This window comes from Eulemur rufifrons, chromosome 5, assembly GCF_041146395.1.
Source record: "Eulemur rufifrons isolate Redbay chromosome 5, OSU_ERuf_1, whole genome shotgun sequence".
NCBI classification, from domain to species: domain Eukaryota; kingdom Metazoa; phylum Chordata; class Mammalia; order Primates; family Lemuridae; genus Eulemur; species Eulemur rufifrons.
The window spans coordinates 44,422,065-44,445,347 of NC_090987.1; the positions used below are offsets into that span (position 1 = coordinate 44,422,065).

Consider the following 23,283-nt stretch of genomic DNA (forward strand, 5'->3'; position numbering starts at 1 on the left):
GGTAATGTGTTGCTCTCCACTGACAGCTCTTGCCCCTCCGGGGAGAGGAGGAACACGTCAGTGCTGAAGAAGCCAGTCTGTTCGCTTGCAGAAATAGGTCCACCTTGGGAAACTTTATGGGTAATATGTCACAAAGAGTTTGCAAACCAGAGCAGTGTCCTCACAGAGGGGTGGAATGGTGGGGAAAATTACTCCCTCCTTATCTTTCAGCTTCAGAAAAGAGCATCTATTCTCGGGCGGGCGTGGTGGCTCACGCCTGTAATCCTAGCACTCTGGAAGGCCGAGGTGGCGGGTGGATCATTTGAGCTCAGAAGTTTGAGACCAGCCTGAGCAAGAGCGAGACCCCGTCTCTACAAAAAAAAAAAAAAAAAAAAAAAAGAATAGACAACTGAAAAAAAAATATATAAAAAATTAGCCGAGCATGGTGGCTCATGCCTGTAGTCCCAGCTACTTGGGAGGCTGAGGCAGGAGGATCGCTTGAGCCCAGGAGTTTGAGGTTGCTGTGAGCTAGGCTGATGCCACAGCACTCTAGCCTGGGCAATAGAGTGAGACTCTGTCTCAAAAAAAAAAAAAAAGAAAAAAAAAAAGAGTATCTATTCTCTACAAAATAGAGAATAAGTTAGTTACCCAGAGAAAGTCCTTAAGTACTTGGCTCACAAAGACGGAGATTGCAAAACTCCACCAATACGCTGGGAGAGAAAGAGAACGGTTGTAAGACTGATTCCCTAGGTATCTGACACCTTTGCAGTAGGGCAGATGAGAGGACGTCCATTTGAGGAAGGTGGTTTTCTAGGCACCAGGAGACTAATGGTCCAAGTTATTCAGACTCTGGAAAAGGGATTCCAGGTCTGCTCTCACACCTGCACCTTCACGTCTCACAGTCTGGAAGAGGGATGAGGAGAAGAGAGACAGTTTGTTACTTGAAATTGTCCATTTTCAGGAGAGGCAGAAAAACACGTGGAATTGAGTCAGCCTAGAAACTGTGCTGGCTGTACAGAGGGGGGAAAGGCGGAACCCCCGGCTCTGACACATCCAGCAGGGAATCTCTGCTGGAGGCTGGCGAGCAGCAGGAGATACTGAGACGGCAGATCATCCCAAGTCGCCCTGTGGTGAGTGCTCTCCACCTGTGGGTGGGGAAAAGGTGAGTAACTGGGTACTGGGGAACAGAGCAGCGCATCCCGGAGTCTTTCCTTAAGGAAATCTCTATCCTGGAGCAAAGAAAGGAAACTTGGGGAGTTTCATCAAGTAAGGGGGAAAATGTGGATTTTAGGACAAGGGAGAGTTAGGAGACTCAAATTCTATGAGACAGTCACTTTGAGAATTGAAGAAGCCACCCAGAGCTAACAAAAGCCAGTTAAATCCCACTAAACAAAGAGAAGACCACAGGCCTTACTGAGAGAAAAAAAGTTGGGCGTATTAAACTTGCTGTGGTAAGGAGGAACTGGTCATGAGATGTTTCAGATGGAGTGGGGCGGGGATGGGGGTAGGGGGCTTGTTATGCAGTTTGAGCTTGTTGTTGGTTGATTCTAAGAAGGGATTGTTAGTCATTCCTTGCAACTGCAGTATTGCCTTAATTATGTTTGGTTAGAAACATTTTTCTGTTGGCCTTGTCTATGTCCTGTAGAAAACATTGAGGTTTTTGTTTGGGGTTTTTTTGTTTGTTTGTTTGTTTTTTTCTCACTCTGTCATCCAGGCTGGAGTTCAGTGGTGTAATCATAGCTCACTGCAGCCCCGAACTCCTGAGCTCAAGTGATCCTCCTGCCTCAGCCTCCCAAGTAGCTGGGACTACAGGCACGCGCCACCACACCCGGCTAACTTTTTTTTTTTTTTCTCATGGAAGCGTGCATAAAAGATATTGGCTAACTTTTTTGCATTTTTTTTTGTAGAGATGGGGGTCTCTCTGTGTTGCCCAGGGTGGTCTTGAACTCTTGGCCTCAAGTGATCCTTCCCCCTTGACCTCCCAAAGTGCTGGGATTACAGACAGGAGCCATTGTGCCCACCTAAAAACATTGTTTATCATGGCCTGACTGCTAGCAGAGTTTCTCAAGCCCTGATTAGAGTTAAGGGTCCCACATGGAGAAAATAATTTGGCTGACTAGAAGGCCACAGACAAAGCTCAGTAGGCTTGTGCGGAGACAGGAGGCTGATCAGCAGCTGTGGAGGTATCTAAGGTGAGCCTTACATCGGATATCCAGGAGCTGTTTCTTGCACTTCCATGGATGCCCTACCCCATGAGAAGCTTTAGAAATTTGTGAGAGACAAGGGACATGGAGAGAGAACAGCAAAATTACACTGAGCATAAGATACGGTGTACTTCCCCTTCCTGTTGTGGTTGGCTTTCGGCTAAAACACCTTGAGGAATTTGGCTTGGAGTTACAAGCAATTTTTCTCTTACGCTAGCAAAGTTGGAGACAATACACTACGTAGCATAAATTTCCCTTTGTTCTGAAAAAGCAACAGGGTTGGACAGATTTAGTTTTGCACATATAAGGCAAAAAAATTCTCTAAAATGGAAAAGGTTGAGATAACATGGATCTAAGAATCTAAAGTATCCAACGGGACCCTGTAAATTGGTGTGTGTGTGTGAACAAGCATGCACACACTTGTGACTCTGTTCTATGTCTTTATTGTTTTTTGAGAAGCTTTTTTTAGGTTTTAGATCACAGGAACAGGAGGATGGACACACCCCACAGCTGTAGAAGCAGGAAACATCTACTATAAAACTGAAGTACAAAAACATGAAAACAGAGTATTTGTGCGTATTTTGGTCCAACTTTCTTGAAAAAGTCTACGTTCTCTATATGTGTGATTGGGAATGGGGAGGCTTGGTTCTCTTCGTGTAGCATATCCGGTGTGATTTAGACAGTTTTTTCTCTGCAAACTTATTGTTTCTTTTGGAGAAGTATTTCTCTTCTAGATCACATTTCAGAAGCAATAGGAGGGAAGTCCCACAGGTCAGCAGGGGGAGAATCGTAGGAGACATGTTCATTTCAAGCTGAAGGAACTGACCTGGGCTTGGCGGAGATCAGTTTGAATTAACTGTTGATGAGGGCATTTAGAACTTAAAAGAACAGACTTTTGAAGAATGTGGAAAATAAAAGCCATCCTTATTTTTCATAATTTATATGGTTATGAGTAACTAAATGACATATGTGCCATATTGTCCGTGTATCTCTTGTGGGGAGGTTGCATTCTAACTCTGTAACAGGCCAACTGCACTCTAAGGGAAGGGTGAGGAATACACAGTTTTGGGGAAGAGATTAATTGTTTTATAAGAAAGTGAAACTTAGATGAGATAGAAACCTAGTCCATAAGGGAAACTTCCATTTGTCTCTGTGTAGAGCAGGAAGGAAAACAGGAGTAACTCCATGACAGACTGGACCTCTTAGGAAAGGCCTAAGTTTTGGTTTCCCCAACGCAGGCCCTCCCCCTCCCCGGAATGCCGCTGGTAACAACTGAGGGCCCTGGCTTGGAAACTGGCCAATTAGGAGCCAAAGCCCCGGCTTGGAAACTGGCCAATCAGGAGCCAAAACTATCGGCCACTTTTGAGGGAACAAATGAACTAAAAGGGGGGTGGGGGGGTGTGCCCAATACATGTAACCTATCGATAAGTATAAAAGCTTTGTTTCCACCCCAGGGCGAGGTCCGGGCTCGTGGAGAGACCACTGCGCTGGTGCTCTGAGCCTTGGACCCTAGCCTGGGCTAGAAAATAAACTCCTTTGTCTGTTGCAGCCTTGGTGACTCTGCCTATCTGTTCCTGGGACTGAGGGAAACCGGTTCTTACATCTGGGCTCTGTCTTGGGACTATATTTGAAATCAATTGGATGCATTTGAAGGCATTACTCATTGTTAGGGGAGGATGGTTTCTTGGCAAGGGCTATAAACTGCAAACGAGTCAGATATATTTTGTAAATCAGACTATATATTCTTTTTTAAAAAATAAGACTATGATTTTAGAGCGGTTTTAGGTTCACAGCAAAATTGATAGAAAGGTATAGAGAGTTCCCATATACCGCTTGGCCCTCCACACGTATAGCATCCCTGTTACCAACACTGCCCACCAGGGTGGCCCATTTATTACAACTGATGAACCCACATGGACACATTACAGTCACCCAACGTGCATAGTTAGGGTTCACTCCTGGTGTTGTACATTCTGTGGGTTTGGACAAATATATTAATATAATGAGTTGCATTCACCATTATTGTATCAGACAGTATCAGAGTCCTTTCCCTGCCCTAAAAATCCTCAGTGCTCTGCTTATTCATCCTCCTCCCCAGCCCCACAACCACTGATCTTTTTACTGTCTCTATAAATTTTGCCTTTTCTAAAATGTCCCCATGGTTGGCATCATTCAGTATGTAGCCTTTTCAGGTTGGCTTCTGTGTATTCTTTTCTATATTCATCACCCTTTTTGGCCCTTTAGTTTCAATGTTGCTCAAAATGTGGTGTTTGGACTATCTCCATTAGAATCACATGGAAGTTCTTAAAAATAAAAATTCCCAGTCCTATATCTGACTGATTCAAAAGATCTGGGTATGGAACCTGGGAATCTGTGCTTTAAACACACACGTCGCAGGTTATTCTTGTGCTTGCTATAGTCTGGACACCCCAGCAGGGTCTCAGCTGTGCTGCCAGGAATTAAGGAGGGATTTGTGTTCATAAAAGGTGATAGAGTCTACAAAACAGAGCTGGTGGTGACAGCCACAGAACGAGATCCCAAGTGGAAGATTGGGACTTCAAAGTTTAACAGAGCCTGTGTGTAAATTCTCCCTCTCTTGCCAATTGTGGAGCTTTTAGTTTGATTCATATTATAGGAGCTAGTAATTTCAGATGAAGCCTGAGGCTTCCAAGTCGGGCTGCTGTTAAATGCTTAAGAAGGTGATCTTCTGTGAGCTGAACAATACCTCTCTGCAACCATTTGAGTAGGATCTCCCTTGGGTTTTCAGTTCTACCTCCTCGAAGTACGGAAAAGACTCCTCACCAACATTTCACTTGGAGCCCGAATCAGTTTGGAACTGCCGTGTGGCCTTATGCGACGTCTGACACCCAGATGACGACACAGGGCCGACAAGAGTCCGAATAACAGTTCACAATTGTTCCTTGCCACACGTGGGTGCCACAGCCACCCAACTCTACACCTACCTATCCTTTCCCACCTCCTTCCCTTCCCTCCCTGTGCCTCTTCCATTACTACTCTCCTGTAGAAGCAAAACTGAAGCTTTGTTCTGCTTCTAGTATGCTTGAGCACCTCATATACTACAGTCAGGAGCAACAACAACGAAAACACACTGTGCATTCTTAGAAAAACTGAAAGCGCTAGGGTCACTGGATGTCAAATATCCTGTTTCCAAAATAACAACCCCCCGAAAACTTCTAGTGCACCTGGATTCTCTAAACAACATTATCACTGACTTTTCGCTGTATGGACTTTGTATATATGAGAGTCCTGTAAGTAAGTTGCTTTGGTTCTACAGGCTGATGTCAACTAGGTACTCTGAAATTTTGCTTGTCTCTCCCGTTAAATACTTGTGTTTTGAATTTAGTAAGCCAGTCTTTGTGGCTTCTTGAGAAAAAAGGCTGACAACCTTGTACTGATGGCAAGTAAAGTTTCTCTTTCCTTTTATTTTTAATTTTTGAGAGTAGGTCTTTTTAAAAATATATATTTTATTTTATTTATTTATTTATTTTTTGAGACAGAGTCTCACTCTGTTGCCCGGGCTAGAGTGCCGTGGCGTCAGCCTCGCTCACAGCAACCTCAAACTCCTGGGCTTAAAGCAATCCTCCTGCCTCAGCCTCTGGAGTAGCTGGGACTACAGGCATGTGCCACCATGCCCGGCTAATTTTTTTTTCTATATATATAATTTTAGCTGTCCAGATCATTTCTTTCTATTTTTACTACTAAAAATAGTCTCACTCTTGCTCAGGCTGGTTTCGAACTCCTGACCTCAAGCGATCCTCCCGCCTCGGCCTCCCAGAGTGCGAGGTAAAAATATATTTTTAATTGACAAATAAAAGTTGTATATATTTGTGATGTACAACATCATGTTTCAAAATATGTATACATGGTAGAGTGGCTAAATCAAGCTAATTAATATATGCATTACCTCACATCCTTTTTATTTTTTGTGATGAGAATCTCCTTCCTCTTCTCAATCCGGCAGTCTTTTGAGTCTTCCTTTGGCACTTTCCTCCTGCCCTGTGTAATGTGCTGGAATCCCTTCCATTGCAGCAAAATCACCTGCATGTCCTTCTCTCCCCAACTCAGTGGAAGCATCATCATCTATCCAGTGGCCTAAACCTAAAACTTGGGAGCTATCCTTAACTCCTACTTCTCCTCAGTTTCTTATCTGGGGTGTGTTGATTCCATCTCCTAGAAGCCTTTCACATCTGTCCGTAATACAACCATAACATCTTCTATTTTTAAATTTTTAATTTCTTTAACTTAAAATATATTTTATATTTATGATATTTTCTTTTTTTCTTTCCTTATTGTTAACTGAAAAATAAAAACTATGTCTATTATATATAATTTACATTACCCATATATAAGTTAGATTTGGCACTTGGGAGCACAGGTCCTTACTCCTAGCTCAGTTTTTTGGTCCCTAACATCATGTTGCCTCTGTATTGCTGTGCAGATAAAAACATGATAATGTGTCCCTCCTCTGAGTGCTTCTTCTCAAGGCTCACAAACCACAGTTTCTTTTCTAATAATAATCAGTTTCATTTCTTTTTAACCACATCTCTTACTGGCAAGCATCACACTATTTTCCAGCAGTGAGTTTCAAATATTAAAACTCACCATCCTTGCATTTTAGGGAACTACAGCTGTTTAATTATTTAAAGTGGCACCAAAAAGGTGTATGTTTCAACCAGCCACGGTACTTACTGTCTCTGGTAACAGATGCCATCTATGGAAGAGCTCAGTGTATTTACCAATATAGCACTTTGCCTCCAATTCCAATTGGCCAAAACAAGGTCTATTAAAACTGAAACTCAGAAAAACTAATTTTGCCCAAATCCCAAACAATACTAACAAATAAGAGAATTTATTTTGAATTTGACTTACGGCTTTCACCAGACTATGATAATTTTTCAAAACAATGATACATCTTATTATTTCAGCACTAAGTCCCACATATAGTTTTAGAGGATTTCAAGGAAATTAGAATATTTGTTGTGAATATACATAGAAGTCATATAGAGAACTGAATTAATGGGAAAATGGCTCAGTTCATATTATATGAACCCCAAATGAGCTTACCTATAGTTCTCAGGCTTTGGGGCCAAATAAATTTGGATTTTAGTCCTACGTCTGTCAATTACCCAAGCCATATGACCTTGGGCAAGAAATTTATTCTTGGCCGGGCGTGGTGGCTCACGCCTGTAATCCTAGCACTCTGGGAGGCCGAGGTGGGTGGATCGTTTGAGCTCAGGAGTTCGAGACCAGCCTGAGCAAGAGCGAGACCCCATCTCTACTAAAAATAGAAAGAAATTATATGGACAGCTAAAAATATATATAGAAAAAATTAGCCGGGCATGGTGGTGCATGCCTGTAGTCCCAGCTACTCGGGAGGCTGAGACAGGAGGATCGCTTGAGCCCAGGAGTTTGAGGTTGCTGTGAGCTAGGCTGACGCCACGGCACTCACTCTAGCCTGGGCAACAGAGTGAGACTCTGTCTCAAAAAAAAAAAAAAAAAAAAAGAAATTTATTCTTTACGTCTCAGTGTCTGCACTTCTAATAGAGGAATATCTATCTAGCAGAATTCATTGAAATAAGTGCCTCACTCTATGAATGACAGTTATTATTATGACAACATTCACAGTAGAAATATCAGTCCTTACGGGATGAATCAGGGTTCCTAGTTGCAAGGAAAAGAAACCACCTCTGGCTCTTTTTAAAGCAGAAACAGTATTTGTGTCTAGGAAATTGGGTAGCTTGTGGCTTTGCGGGGAGGTTGGCCAATACAACTTAAAAGGTACAGAGCCAGAAGCATAGCTAAAATCACGAACTGGTTCCATGAGGACACCATTGCCACCTGCCCCTTGCGCAGCTGACACCATTCCACCCTGGGGTATAGGTGCTTCCGTTGCCTCTACAAAGTGGATACCGCTGTGGCTGCCCCATTAATCTCTGATTGGCTGAGCCCTGGTGACATGCACACTTCTCAGCTGCAGGAAAGCCTGGGAGAAGGAGTGTCTGACATTTGAGCCACACCATCAGTGGCAAGTATACGGTGACTGACCCTTAGAGTTATATGATGGGGAATTCCCCAAACATAGGCAGGGGTTGAGATGCTGGGCAGCCAAAAACATGCAAGTGTGCACAAGCCTTGCCCGGGAGCCACGCGTGTTGGAGATTGGCTTAACTACTCTCTTTTTCATATACCTCACATCTGATCCATTCAAAGTATATCCAGAAGACGGCCTCTTCTCCTCAGCTAGACCCCTACCAGCCTAGCTCAAGTCCTCATTATCTTTTGCCTGGATTATTGAATCAGCTTCCTGACTGGCCTGCAGGCTTCTGCCTTTGGTTCTTGATGGTCTGATTTCAACAGAGCAGTCAGAGTGGTTCTCTTAAAAAATTTGTCAGACCATATCACACCTCTGCTCTAAGTCCTCCAACACTTCCCATTTCATTCAGGGTGAATGCCAAAGTTATCACTGTGACCTGCAAGGACCTGCATGATCTTCCCTTTCCATCATCCCTGTTCTCCCCCACTGATCTCTCTGTCTCATCCTCCATGACTCTCCATCGCAACGCCATCCTGCCAAAACTCATGATCTCTGCACTTGTTTCCCCTCTGCCAGGAACACTTGATCATTTCCCAACTTGCTCCTTCACTCCCTTCCACTTTCTGCTCAGATGTCACCTCATGGAGAGATCTTCTCTGACCCTACATAGAAGTGTGACCCTCTAGCCTCTAGCATCCACGTTCTTTATTTTTTCCCCACAGCATGTTGATCCCTATCTGACATTCTGTATAATTATTGAATTGTCTCTGTCTTCTCCTATAAATGTGAAAACCATGAAGATAGGGACTTTGATTTGTAATCTCAATTCTACACAGTAAGTATTTGCTGAATGAATGATGATAGATCTTTAATAACTCACTTTATCATCTAACTAAAGTATAAAGTGTATACAAAATGGTGTCCCTCCTTTACACTCTTGCCAGAGTTTTATTTTTAGGACAGATCTTCTCATGCCACACACACTACAAAATTTTCCTATTGCTCCTGACTGCCGAGAACCATGCTTCTCAATTTGCGATATGAAGGGTTGAGGAAGTCATAGGATAAAGCCATGCATTATTCTGGTCCAGAGGGTTAATTTTTCTTTTAGGATTTGTGGCTGGGGAAGAAGTTTCCAATTTTATTTCTCTTGAAAATTTTGCCACATATGTGTACATCTGCAAGCAAAATTAGCAGAATCACATTTTCCCATTTAGTTCAGTTGGGTAAAAGCCATTAAAACCCAAGAAGGAGAAAAGTTTATTTAAGCAGCGAGTGATTTAAAAATTTGGTCCTTCTGTGTTGTCAGGGGACCTGGCTATTAGTGCTGTAACTGAATCAGAATGCACAGGGTAATTACAAACAATATGAAAATACCAAGGGTTGTGGGATCTGATAATGAGCTTGATCTGGAAACAGCAGCTTTCCAACTGCAACTAAGTGTTTGGTGGAAAGCAATACCAGTCAATCTAAAAAGCTTATGATGTACTCAATCTTTACTGAACTATGGGATTTACTACTGTGAAAACATAGTTAACCACAATCCCAAGTGTCTCTTATGTGAGAAAACAGAGCAAAAAGAGGAGGAAATTATCACTCTTGAAGTCACACTTAAAAACCAATTACATGTCTTCAGGCCAGCAATGGCATGAAAAGGAAACAAACCAAACCAACTACATGACACTCTTGAAGAAGAATAAGGTGAGGTGGTTTGCTCCACTGCACATCAAAACATAATAAAGCTAGAGTAATTAAGGTGGTACAATATTAGCAAAGAGGAAAAAATTTAACCAATAGAACAGACTAGAAAACTCAGGAACAGAAGCATACATTTATGGGAACTTGGTATGTGACAAAAGTTACACATGATATAACAGGAAAAAGATAGACTATTCAATAAATGATGCTCAATTTGAAAACAAATGAAGTTGGATCCCTTTTTAGTATCATACATAATAATCAACTTCACACAAAGTAAGGACTTTTTTTTTTTAATTTTAAACTTTAAGAATAAAATTTGAGTGTGGTGGCATGCACCTGTAGTCCCAGCTACTTGGGAGGCTGAGGCAGGAGGATTGCTTGAGCCCAGGAGTTTGAGGCTGCAGTGAGCTCTGATGATGCCACTGCACTTTAGCCCAGGCAACAGAGAGACACCTTACTCAAAAAATAAATAAAATAAAATAAAATAAAAAGAATAAAATTTGAGAATGCCTAGCCGGTAGAGGAATTCTTACAAAGAGACCAAAAAGCACAAACCGTAATGAAAATAATTTGATAAATTCAATCATATTAAGATCAAGAACCACTATTCATTAAAAGATCTCATGAAGAAAGGGAAACTACAAGTCATAAGCTGGGAAAAGATGTTAAAAAGACAAAACTAACAAAATTTTAGTAACCACAGTATGTTGAGAACTTTAAAAATCAATAAGAAAAGTGCAATAATTTCATCAAAAAAACAGGCATAGACCACAAACAGGCATTTCATAGAAAAAGAAACACAATGAAAAAAGAAAAATTTGAAAAGATGCTCAATCTCAGGTAGAGTGCAGTGACATCATCATAGTTCACTGCAATCTCAAACTTCTGGGCTCAAGCCATCCTCCTACCTCAGCCTCCCAAGTAGCTGGGACTACAGACATGTGCCACCACGCCAGGCTAATTTTTCTATGTTTAGTAGAGACAGGGTCTCATTCTTGCTCAGGCTGGTCTCGAACTTCTGAGCTCAAGCAATCCTTCTGCCTCAGCTTCCCAGAGTGCTAGGATTACAGGCGTGAGCCACCATGCCCAGCCTTGCCTGCTTTAAATTATCCGATTTAAATTGCTTACATTATATTTAAGTTGCTCAATTAATTACAGAATCATCTATTTAACTTGAAAGTTATAGCTTCAGGAAAATTTTCAGTTTAACTTGAGGTGATCTATTTCTTGGGCTGCTTAGAATGGTGGCGTCCCCAAAATAACATAAACTTCATCCATGGTTGTGAAATGCCATTTTGTTTTGGTTAATTCAGAAAACAAAAACAAAAACACACCAATGTATATATGTATTTATGTATACACACAAAACCAAATAAACAAAAACCCAGAATAGCCTTGGCCATTATGGGTTAAACACAAGTTATGATTGAGTAATGACTATGGAAATTTTCCTCAACATTTATAAATTCTGTTCTCTAATGCAGAGGAAATAATACACCACAGTAGCAAATGCTCTTTTCTGATAAATGAAGCAACTACAGAAAGTTTTTATTTATTTGTTCAAAGTAACCAGTGCTAATGATGCAAAAAAAACCCCAAAAACCTCAAAACAAAAACCAAACAAAACCCAAAACTCCCTCAATATTACTTCAAAACAAACATATCAAAGTCAATTTTCATTAGAATGTAGTTATTCTTCCCACAAATAAATAAGCAAATCAAGACCTAGGTTAGCTACAGGAGCACAACAATTTTTGAGCTGCATCTTCTGGACAAGAATGCAAAGGTAGGCTCTCTTCATAAAAAGCAATTGCAATTTGAGAACACTTCTGCCGGCACTACGTTGGCCTCATGTGAATCTTTCCATTCCATTAGAAACATTATTTCTCCACTGTTGTCTGTGGCACCAGTTCTTTGTTTGAGATCAAAACCTCTGGCAAAGTCTCTTTGTTTCTCAGTAGCATCTCTTTGATTTGCTGTCGTGAGATTCACAGTCAGATAAAGATTTTCTTTGTTGTACTACCTTTTTATTTATAGCTTTTCAAAGATTAAGAAATGGTTCAATAAACTCAGGACAATTTAAACTTTATTCAGGTTCTTAAGTACCAACAGCACCGGTAAATCCTTTCCATTTCAGGAAGCACTGCCCCTTTTCATTCATGGCACCTCTCTTTACTACCTCTCTTTTCCACCACAAAATCCTCAGGTTCTGCCTCTTCAGCTTTTTCACTCTTTCTATTCTGTTTCTTTCACATTTCTTGCAATGTACAGTCGGCCCTCCATATCCTTGAGTTCCACATGCTCAGATTCAATCAACCAAGGACAGGAAATATATATTTTAAAATTGTTTGTAGAGACAGGATCTTGCTATGTTGCCCAGGCTGGTCTTGAACTCCTGGCCTCAAGCGATCCTCGTGCCTCAGCTTCCCAAAGTGCTGGAATTAAAGGCATGAGCCACCACACCTGGCCAGAAAATATTTCTAAGAACACAATAAAAATAACAATACAACGCAAAAACAATACCAATGAAAAAACAATAGAGAATAGTATTTCCGTAGTATATACATTGTATTAGGTTTTATTAATAATTTAGAGATGATTTAAAATATACGGGAGGATATGTGTAGGTTATAAGCAAACACCACAGATTTTACATAAAGGACTTGTGAATTCTTGGATTTTGGTATCCACAGAGGTCCTGGAATCAATCTCTTCAGGATACTGAGGGATGACTGTAGTTTTAACTGGAGGCCATTTTTAAATTGCAGACTTGAAGAGCTATTATTCACCACCTCTGAGCTGCTCCTGGTCTGGTCTGTGGCATCTCAAGTCCTGCCGGCCTCAAGGCTGAGCAATGACCACGAGGATGGGAATAAGGAGCTGCGCTAGGGGTCACTGAGTTTTGGGGAAAGTTATGTAGCAATAGATAACTGACACAGGGCCCTTTAAATATTTTATTCTACATGCTAAGATAGCTGATGAAAATAAAAATTATGAGTCAATTAAACAGAACTAACTGGGAAACTAGGTCATTTCAAACTCACACTTTATTTACTTAAGATGAAAATTGAAAAGAACAAATCAATTTTTTTCACCGAATAAGCTTTTTTGAAGAGTTTCTGAGAGCAAAAGTGACTGGCAAATGGTTCCTAGACTGTTTCAGACTGCCATACTGCCATCTAAGAAACTGATTCAGACTTGATCTCTCAATGAGAAGATATACATCAATGTTTCCATCAACAGTTGACCACAATATTACAGTACTTTTCTCAGGCACCATTTTTTTTTATCTCTTCTTTTAGAGATTATGCTCCAGGCTGGGCGAAGTCATTCACGCCTGTAATCCTAGCACTCTGGGAGGCTGAGGTGGGTGGATCACTTGAGATCAGGAGTTCCAGACCAGCCTGAGCAAGAGTGAGACCCTCGTCTCTACTAAAAATAGAAAGAAATTATATAGACAACTAAAAATATATGTAGAAAAAATTAGCCCGGCATGGTGGCACATGCCTGTAGTCCCAGCTACTTGGGAAGCTGAGGCAGGAGGATTGCTTGAGCCCAGGAGTTTGAGGTTGCTGTGAGCAAGGCTGACGCCATGGCACTCTAGCCTGGGCAAACAGAGTGAGACTTGTAACCTGAACTTTTGTATCCCCCATAATAAGCTGAAATTTAAAAAAAAAAAAAAAGATTTTATAGGAAAAAAAAAGTAGAGATTATGTTCCAATCTCTTCTAAAGATATGATGTCTGTTTTATCCATGTGATTGTATAACTTTTTATTATAAAGAATGAGAAATTACCCTGATGAAGAACCTCTGGCTCTATCCCAATTTGAAGCAGAAAGGCAATTCATCTTACCCATTAATTAAGAATTATAAAAACAATTTGTGTTTTTCTTGAGTCATTGAACTCAAACACCACTATATACATACAACGAAACCGTTCACATGAATTTGAAAGGTAAGTAAAACAAGAGACTTCAAAGAAATTCCATGGGAGTTGGGGATTACTTTTGTCTCTCCTCTTCCACCTTCCCCTTAAGGGACATGAATGTTATTTGGTCACAATTTAGCTCTTTTCAATTTTATCTTCCACCATCTGCTGCTCCATTCTCCCCATTTCCAGCTGTACTTTTTGTTTCCCAAACACATGCCTTCACACTTTTGTTTCAATTGTGGGTTGTATCTACAATATCTTATGTCTAGCCAATTATACACACACCCAAGGATCCTGGAACATCTTGATAACAACCACCAAATCTAGGTTTCTAAAATACACTAACTTTAGTCTATCCATATGATAACTAACCATGGAGGTTGTGGCAAATATTGTAAAACACAAAACACACTAAATATTCTCCAAACTTTTGTGTGAAGACTTGAAAAATCCTCCAGTGTGCTACCTTGGGCTTCCTGAATTCACATATCACTCTCCAGTACGAAATATTCACTATTTTTAAGAATTGGAGAGTCCTCCGACAATGACATTTTATTTGTTATTTACTGGCACTACAAGCCCACCATCAGCATAGTTAATGAAATGTACTCCTCCCAATAATGATGATAAAGACTTTTACTGAAAATGCACTATGTATTAACAATTTTGCGAACATTTAACTCTAATAACTCTGGCGTGGGTGTTATTGTCTTTCACAATTTACAACAATGTGGCCACGGCAAGCGCCTGTAGTGGGAAAAATAGGACGCTTGCGACACCCCAGTGCCCAAAACGCCACCTGCGCTCCAGGACACACGGAGAGCCCCGAGGCGTGGCCGGGGGCGAGGGAGGCACGGCAGTGACGTCGCAGACTGTCGAGTCTCACGGACCAGCTTTGTTTTGGTGGCGCACACCGGAGCCCACCCAGAATTACTAGGAAATGAAGCTTTAACGCGGCGCCAGGTTTCTCGGCGTCTGTTTTCTCCGCTAGAAGACCCACGTGCTCGCTTCGGGGAACTTTCCACCCCGCGAAGCCCGTGGGCCCGACGCTTCCCGCCGCCGCGTCCACGCGACTCAGCCGCGGAGGGCACCAGCGCAGCGCGGCGAGCTCGACACCGAGGAGGCTCGGTCGGGGTCATGGCGAGACGGGGAGGCACAGTCCTCTGGGACGCTCTCCCGCCTCGGCTTTTGGGGACTCCACGCAGAGCGCAGGAAGGACCACGCTTCCCTCCAATTTCACCAGCGCGCAGGGGGCGGGCCCTAGGCGGCCGCAGCGAAGCCCCGCCCCGGCCCGCGCGGCCTGCTGGATTCGCCCCGCCCCTAACCCCCCAGCCGCCCGCCACCCTTTTTCCTTCTGCGCCACAGTTCGTACGGCCGTCCAGCCTCCGTGCGCGCTGTGAGGCACGCGTGGGCGGCGGCGGTCGCTGGGCCCAAGCCCTGCGAAGAGCGCGCCGCGCGTCCCTTTTCTCCGGTAGTGGCGGGCCGCGGAAGTGACGTGGTGCACGAACAGGATCGCGTTTGAATCGGTTCCCGGGTGATCGTCGCGCCTGCAGCTCCCGGGCCGCCGCCGCCTCTGCCGCCGCTGCTGCCGCTGCTGCGGAGGAGGAGCTGCCTTGCGCCGGCCGAGGCCTCGAGCCGCCCTCGGGGGCCGGAGCTGAAGGCGCTGCGTGGAGCCCGTACCTTGGCCCTGAGCGCCGCGGCGGCCGGCGTCGCTGTCTTTTCTCCTTTCCCCCAATATGGCAGCGGCGGGCGGCGGCGGGCCCTCTGAGGGGACTGGAGAGGATGGCGGAGGTGTCGGCTCCAGGACAGTGTACTTATTTGATCGGCGCCAGAAGGAGTCCGAGCTCGGTGAGCGGGCGCTGCAGGTTGTGGAGCGCTCGGACTACGCGGGATTCCGCGCCTCAGTGTGTCAGGTACGCGAACGGACGAAGAGGAGGGATGCGCGCGTAGAGTTGGGAGTGGGAGGGTGACGAGAAACCCAAGTTGCTCACTAAGAGCAATAAACCTGTCACCGGCCCTGGTCTTGTGGCCTTGGCTTCTCTTTCCCGGGTGGCCGCCATGCCCCTGGCCGGACGGCCGGACGCTTCGGGCTGGCCCTGACGCGGGCCTCCGGGTGCAGAGCCGGCTCCTCCGTGGGCCTCTCTCTGCCGTCGGTCCTTTTACCGGACCCTCTGCCCGGGGCCCGAGACCTCGGGGTTAGTGGCGCTTGGCGAGCTTAGCCCGGTGGCGGCCCTACGGTTCACCTTTCTGAGCGAAAGCCGCTGGTGTTTAGTTTGTAACTTTTATAAAAGCAGAGGACAGAGTTATACCCTGTGGCTCTGTGGAGAGTGTTGTGAAATTCCTGGAGTCTGTTTACTCAGGTTCACTGAATGATGCAGTAATTACCCGGGTTGTCCTGTCAAGAAGGTTTGTGAGGTCCGCCCCGGCGTGGTCCTTCCGCGCGGAAACACTTGTCCAAGTTAGTTAGTTTCTCCGGTGGAGCTGCCCTGCTGGTTCCTGAGCCCCAGCCCTTGGGAGTTCCTGAACTATCCCAGAGGGTGTTCGTGGGTGGCTGTGCAAAAGCGAAGAACGTATATACCCACTGTATTAGTTTGCTTAAAAATGAATGACTATGTAGGAAAACCTGCTTTAACCTGTGAAGCACTTTATAGATACGAGGTGATGACCTAATTGCTTAAGCTTTAAAGAGGGAATATTGTCATGCCCTGAATTGACCACATGAGGTACTTTTTAAGCTGTAAAGAACCCTTACCTTCCAAGGAAAAAGAACTTTGAAGCAGTTTTTTGCCTTTGAGTGGGCTGATAGGTTTAGAAATGTTCCTGGAGACATAACTGCTGAAATTAAGATCCGCAGGATAAAAACAACTTTGGGAGCAAGGACTTCGTTTCGTTCACGGCTGTAGTCCCAGCGTCTAAAACTGTCTTGGCATTTTGTAAACGCCCAGATTAGAATGGATAAATGAATGGAGACAAAAACCGATGAACTCTGAATTTCATTCTGTGCCTGGATGGATGTAATAGCTTCCCATAGTGTTTGAAAGTGAATGAATGAGTGCTCATATTTTTTGTTGAATATTCTGTGTTCAGAACCATACCACAAAAGGGAAACTCTTTGTTTATTATTTTTATTGTAAAAATATCAACGCATTAAAGGAAATATGGAACCAGAGGGGAAAAAGTAAACCTTTTACTCACTGTAAAACTTACTACTATAACCCCTGTTTAGCACTTGGGGTTATGATGTCTTTGCAGCCTTCCGTCACCCTCCCACCTTTTTTTTTTTATAGCTATAATACATGTTTTTTCACTTAATATTGTCAGAAGTGTCTATTTTGATGCCGAGGTCTTCATAATCAAAACTTGAAACGGTGGATTTGGTATCACTGTTTGCATAACCAAATCTCTTTTGTTGACATTTACATTACTTTAAATTTTTGTGATTTTAAGTAATGCTATGATAAACATCTTTGAATACATAGCGTTTTATGTCTTTATTATTGTTTCTTTAGTTTGAAATCATAGAAGTGAAATTCCTGAATCAAAGATCAAGAACATCACTAATACTCCCAATATATATTTTTAAATTGCTTTTCAAAAAGATTGTGCTAATTTATCATCCCTCTAGAAATATGCTATTTCCTTCTCCCTTCTCCCCTGTGAGATGTCTCAGTAAATGTTAGATAGATAAGGGAAGTATTATTGGCCTTTTATTACAGAAATAGAAACTTATTCGTGGAGATGGTGACTTATCTAAGATAGTAAAATTGAAATTAATAGTATTCAAACCCAGAACCCATGTTCATTCTGTACCACTGCCTCAAGTGAAGTTCTTTGCTATAGGGAACAGATGTGTTTATTCCTTCCTTCAATGTTTCAGCTTGAAAACCAAGGAAAATATTTCCTTTGACTAATTCTTTTCCTCCTTCCTTTCACTTTATTATCCTGCTAGAACAGATGAAGATTAAATTTGATTAGAAGTAAGAGAGGAGAACTAGTAAGAAAAAAAAGACTACCTTTTATTTTTTAAAAGAATCTACCCTTTTAAGTATTATTAGATTATGCTGAAGATCCCATAACCTTGTCTCCATTACATACATGAAGAACTGAATTAAGTTACTGAATTAAGTCCAAGATTATACAGTTAACAAGCAGTGAAACTGGGATTGGAATCTAGGTCAATTTGATTTCAAAGCTGTATTTAAAAAAAACTACCCCCCCAACTGTATATGAGCACCTTCATTTTCCTCCTCTGAAGAGGAGGCAAAATAGTATATACTAAATTAAAATTTTTATTAAAACATAAATTAAACCATTAAATGTTTGTAGTGCCAGAGATTATTATGGATCCTAAACTGCTGTTTGAGGAAAGCTCACCTTATGGAAAAGGGAGGCAGTCACAAGAGGGAGGATGAGGAAGGGTAGCTGAAAGAGGACCTTACACTGCTCAATTCAGCGGCTATTGACTCACCTGAGCCCTGTGGCCTTGCAGAATCCAAGATTAAGAAAACGACTCATTGCTTAGTTTTTAAATATGCCCAGATACTAAGTCCTATTCCCACCCCCCACTTTTGAGAAATTTATCTATTTTTTCCTTTGTGTGATTCCACTATATACCTTATTACCCTACCATGGCACTTGTTATACTATTGATTTTTGTTTTTTTTCCCCAAATCTTATAGAAATTGATGAACGAAATTAAAGTTTATGGGTCGGGCGCAGTGAGCCTGTAATCCTAGCACTCTGGGAGGCCGAGGCGGGCAGATTGTTTGAGCTCAGGAATTCGAGACCAGCCTGAGCAAGAGTAAGACCCCATCTCTACTAAAAATAGAAAGAAATTATATGGACAACTAAAAATATATGGAGAAAAAATTAGCCAGGCATGGTGGCGCATGCCTGTAGTCCCAGCTACTTGGGAGGCTGAGGCAGTAGGATTGCTTGAGCCCAGGAGATGGAGGTTGCTGTGAGTGAGGCTGATGCCACGGCATTCTAGCCTGGACAACAGAGTAAGACTCTGTCTCAAAAAAAAAAAAAAAAAAAAAGTAAATAAATAAATAAATAAATAAAGTTTATGTTAAAATATAGAGCACCTTGAATAGCCACAAAACAAAACAAAAAAACTTTGAAAAAGAACTACATCAGAGAGAAACTATCTGATTTCAAGACTTATTATAAAGCTATAGTAGTTAAGGCAGTACAAATTGATGTAAATACAGATATATAGGTAAATGCTGCAGAATAAAGAGGCCAGACATAGACCTGGACATATAGGGCCAATTGATTTTCATTTTAAAATGTTATGAATTTTTAAATTTTAATTGACAAGTAAAAAATTGTATGTATTTATGGTGTACAACATGATGTTTTAATATATGTATTTATAGTAGAATGGCTAAATCAAGCTATTTAACATATGCATTAACTCAACGTATTTATTTTTTTGTAGTGAGAACATTTAAAATCTCTCAACAATTTTCAAATGTGTTATATTGTTATTATAGTTACCATGATGTACAATAGATCTCTTGAACTTAATCCTCCTAACTGAAATTTAGTGTCCTCTGACCAACATCTCCCTCCTCCCTGCAGCACCATTTTACTGTTTCTATGAGTTCTACTTTTTTACATTCACTCCACATGGGAGACCGTGTGGTATTTATCTTTCTGTGCCTGCCATATTTCACTTTTAACATAGTGTCTTCCAAGCTCATCGATGATGCTGCAAAGGACAGAATTTTGTTTTTTATCATAGCTAAATAGTATTTCATAGCATACCACATTTTCTTTGTCCATTCATTGTTTTGTTTTGTTTTTTTTGAGACAGAGTCTCACTCTGTTGCCCAGGCTAGAGTGCCGTGGCGTCAGCCTCACTCACAGCAACCTCAAACTCCTGGGCTCAGGCAATCCTACTTGAGGCCTACAATGCCTCAGCCTCCTGAGTAGCTGGGACTACAGGCATGTGCCACCATGCCTGGCTAATTTTTTCTATATATTTTTTAGTTGGCCCACTAATTTCTTTCTATTTTTAGTAGAGATGGGATCTCACTCTTGCTTAGCCTGGTCTCGAACTCCTGACCTCGAGTGATCCACCTGCCTCGGCCTCCCAGAGTGCTAGGATTACAGGCGTGAGCCACCACACCCGGCCTGTCCATTCGTTGTTGATGTACACACTTAGGTTGATTCCATATGTTGGCTGTTGTGAATAATGTTGCAGTGAACGTGGGAGTGCACATGTCTCTGATTTCATTTCGTTTGGATGTACCTCCGGAAAGTAGCCAGCCATTGTTAATATAACAAGATGGCTGGGAATCTGTTGAAAGTGATCCATGTTCTGGAAGGCCTGCAACAAGCAGAATACCTGAGAATGTTGAACATGTACGGATTAGGTTAAGAGACTCTGGGAGAACTGTGTGAGGTCCTAAGGTGCCTACTTTGAAGGGGACTGAGGTGTCATTGTCCTATGTACAATGTTTCTTGTGTCTTGTATCGTCTTCAATAAATGTCTCTATTTTTCATATTACATGGCCGGGCACTTTCCACACAGACCTGGTATACCCAGTAGTGAGATTGCTAGATCATGTGGTTTTCTATTTTTAGTTTTTTGAGGAACTTCCATACTGTTTTCCATAATGGCTGTACTAATTTACATTCCTACCAACAGTGCACAAGGGTTTTCTTTTCTCCATATCCTCACCAACACTTGTTATTTTTTGTCTTTTTGATAATAGCCATTCTAACAGATGTAAAATGATGTCTCATTGGGGTTTTCATTTGCATTATTCTGATAATTAGTGATGTTAAGTATTTTTTATATACTTGTTGGCCATTTGTATGTCATCTTTTGAGAAATTTCTATTCAGGTCCTTTGCCCATTTTTTAATTGGATTTTTTTTTTTTTACTCTATGTATATTTCTAATACTGTATACTTTTTGAAGATAGGAGTTGGTTTATAGCTGTAGTTGGTTTATAGCTGTTTAGTTATAAGAACCAGTTTCTTACTTTCTTAAAAAAGTGTATTTGTGGTAGCTTATTAAAAATAACAAAAGATGAGAAGGGAAAAAAATAAAGATAAAGAGATATAGAATAGTAAGTTACTAGAGGAAAGGTGATAAATGGGAGAGTTCGTTTGGTAATACATTACACCAATGCTGAGCCATGAAGTTTCCTAGTGTTTAAAACAAAGGAGGAAATATAATTGTTACAAAATCCACAATGTCTATAAAATAACATTCCAACTGCTAGGGAAGCAGAACTTTGATTTGAGAAAAATTTCATCCTGGTTTCCTCATAAATCCTAAGGGATAACTTTGACAGCGTCCTTACAGATAGGAACATTCTGTCGTAATACAAGGTAGGGTATATGTTAGAGTGTAATGCAAGCTGCTTTAACCAGTAACCACCCAATTTTTTGTAGAAATTTCTTACTCACATCCAATGTTAGGTGTTCCTGGTCTATGGGTGATTCAGGGACACAGCCATCAGATACAATGCCAAAATACGATCATTAAAGGCTAGTTTGCTGAGTTTCAGAGCAATGCACTGAGGTGTTTAGTTTCTGACTGACTTAATTCATGGACAGAATTTAATGTATTTAAGAGGATTTTATGGAATGCAGGTTAGTACTTCATAACTATTTCCTAAAATTGGCTTATAAGAAAAGTTGGGCAGCAGGTAGTTTGAAGCTGATCTAGGGACATGGAGGGTGGGTATTTTGTATTGCTTATGAAAAGCAGATCCATATGCTTTAAAAATTAAACCTGAAAAGGGTGGGATTGAAGTTACGAAAAAGCCTAATCAAGACTCTTGCCCAAATAGAATGTCATCCTGTTTTCATGTATAGAAATGCAGAGGGATATCTCTGTATTAAAGGCCAGGTTAATACAACATGAAAGACTAGTTTGTGTCTAAGATTTTTAGACCAAAAAAGACCTTCTCTTTTTTTTTTAGAAAAGGGTATGACGTCTTGAGTAAAAGCATAATGAATAGTAATGTAAAAATATATATAGTTCTCAAATATCAGAGCTATAAAATACTTAGAAGGATTATGAATTCAAGAAATAAGTTTCATAGAATTATAGATGAAGCAAGGAAAACAAAAAGATAGCTTATGTGTCTTAATTGAGTAATAGTAGATTTATGGATTTAAATCTATGGATTTTTAATATAGGTTAAAAATGAAAAGAAAATGAACTGTGCTCTAGTGCAGGAAAATACAGGAAATGCTTGGATAAAACCAGAATATTAGGAATAACAAAACACAGTTGCAAATGTAGGAAGAAGGAACTAAGGTGCTGGCATTCCTGGCCTTAAAGATAAATTGACAGGTAGGGGAGAGGAGCTATCTTATGCAATTATTTACAAGAGTACTAAAAAAAACTTTAAAATGAAATAAAAATAATAGATTTATGGGGAGATTATATGGAACAATTAGATATAAATATTATTTAGAGGTATATAGATCATTTGTACATAGTTATAAAAATCATTTGTACATAGTTATAAAAGCCCATTTTGTTCTATAGGATGCATAAGCATATGATTTAACAGTTGGGGTATTGTAGAAATAAAGTAGTAATGAACTAAAAAACAAATGGCTTTCACGATCACTCAAAAACCTAATAAAAATCTGTAAGGTCGGCCGGGCATGGTGGCTCACGCCTGTAATCCTAGCACCCTGGGAGGCCGAGGAGGGAGGATCACTCCAGATCAGGAGTTCAAGACCAGCCTGAGCAAGAGCGAGACCCTGTCTCTACTAAAAAAATATAGAAAGAAATTAGCTGGACAACTAAAAATATATACAGAAAAAATTAGCCGGGCATGGTGGCACATGCCTGTAGTCCCAGCTACTCGGGAGGCTGAGGCAGTAGGATTGCTTGAGCCCAGGAGTTTGAGGTTGCTGTTAGCTAGGCTAACGCCAAGGCACTCTACCCTGGACAACAGAGTGAGACTCTGTCTCAAAAACAAACAAACAAACAAACAAAAAAAACCTGTAAGGTCAATTTCTGTCTCTGCTCAACAAATAGAATCTTATTCCCAGTTTATGTCTGTGACTTCCTTTCTCTAGGGTGGAATTGAACATTATATGAATATCTTTAAGTTTGCTGAAGTATGCCAGATTGCTTTCTAATATGGCTGTACTAATATTCAGTACTATTTTCAGTCCAGCAATGTGTAAGATCCTATTTTCCTATATGGTGGCCTGTGCTTGATAGGATCGGAATTAAAAATTTTTGTGTACCTCATGGGAATGACAATAGGTTAATTTCTGTGATAACTAGTGAGGTTGAGCATCTTTTTCACGTTTTCTCGTCTTTTCCTTTATGACTATTTGTATCTTTTCAGAAACTCATTTCTACTTCTCAAAATTATTTCTCTATATTGTTGTTGTTGTTGTTGAGGCAGGGTCTTGCTCTGT

At 41.3% G+C, this 23,283-nt stretch overlaps 1 protein-coding gene across 1 annotated transcript in view; it reads left to right on the forward strand.

The window, feature by feature from the left end:
* The first annotated feature begins 15,606 nt into the window (after nucleotides 1-15,606).
* Nucleotides 15,607-23,283, forward strand: part of SMCHD1 (structural maintenance of chromosomes flexible hinge domain containing 1) — a 137,393-nt gene continuing 129,716 nt past the window's right edge. Inside the window, exon 1 of the mRNA XM_069468214.1 lies at nucleotides 15,607-15,783. Within this exon, the coding sequence (XP_069324315.1) occupies nucleotides 15,607-15,783 (177 nt within the window). The remainder of the gene's footprint in view (nucleotides 15,784-23,283) is intronic.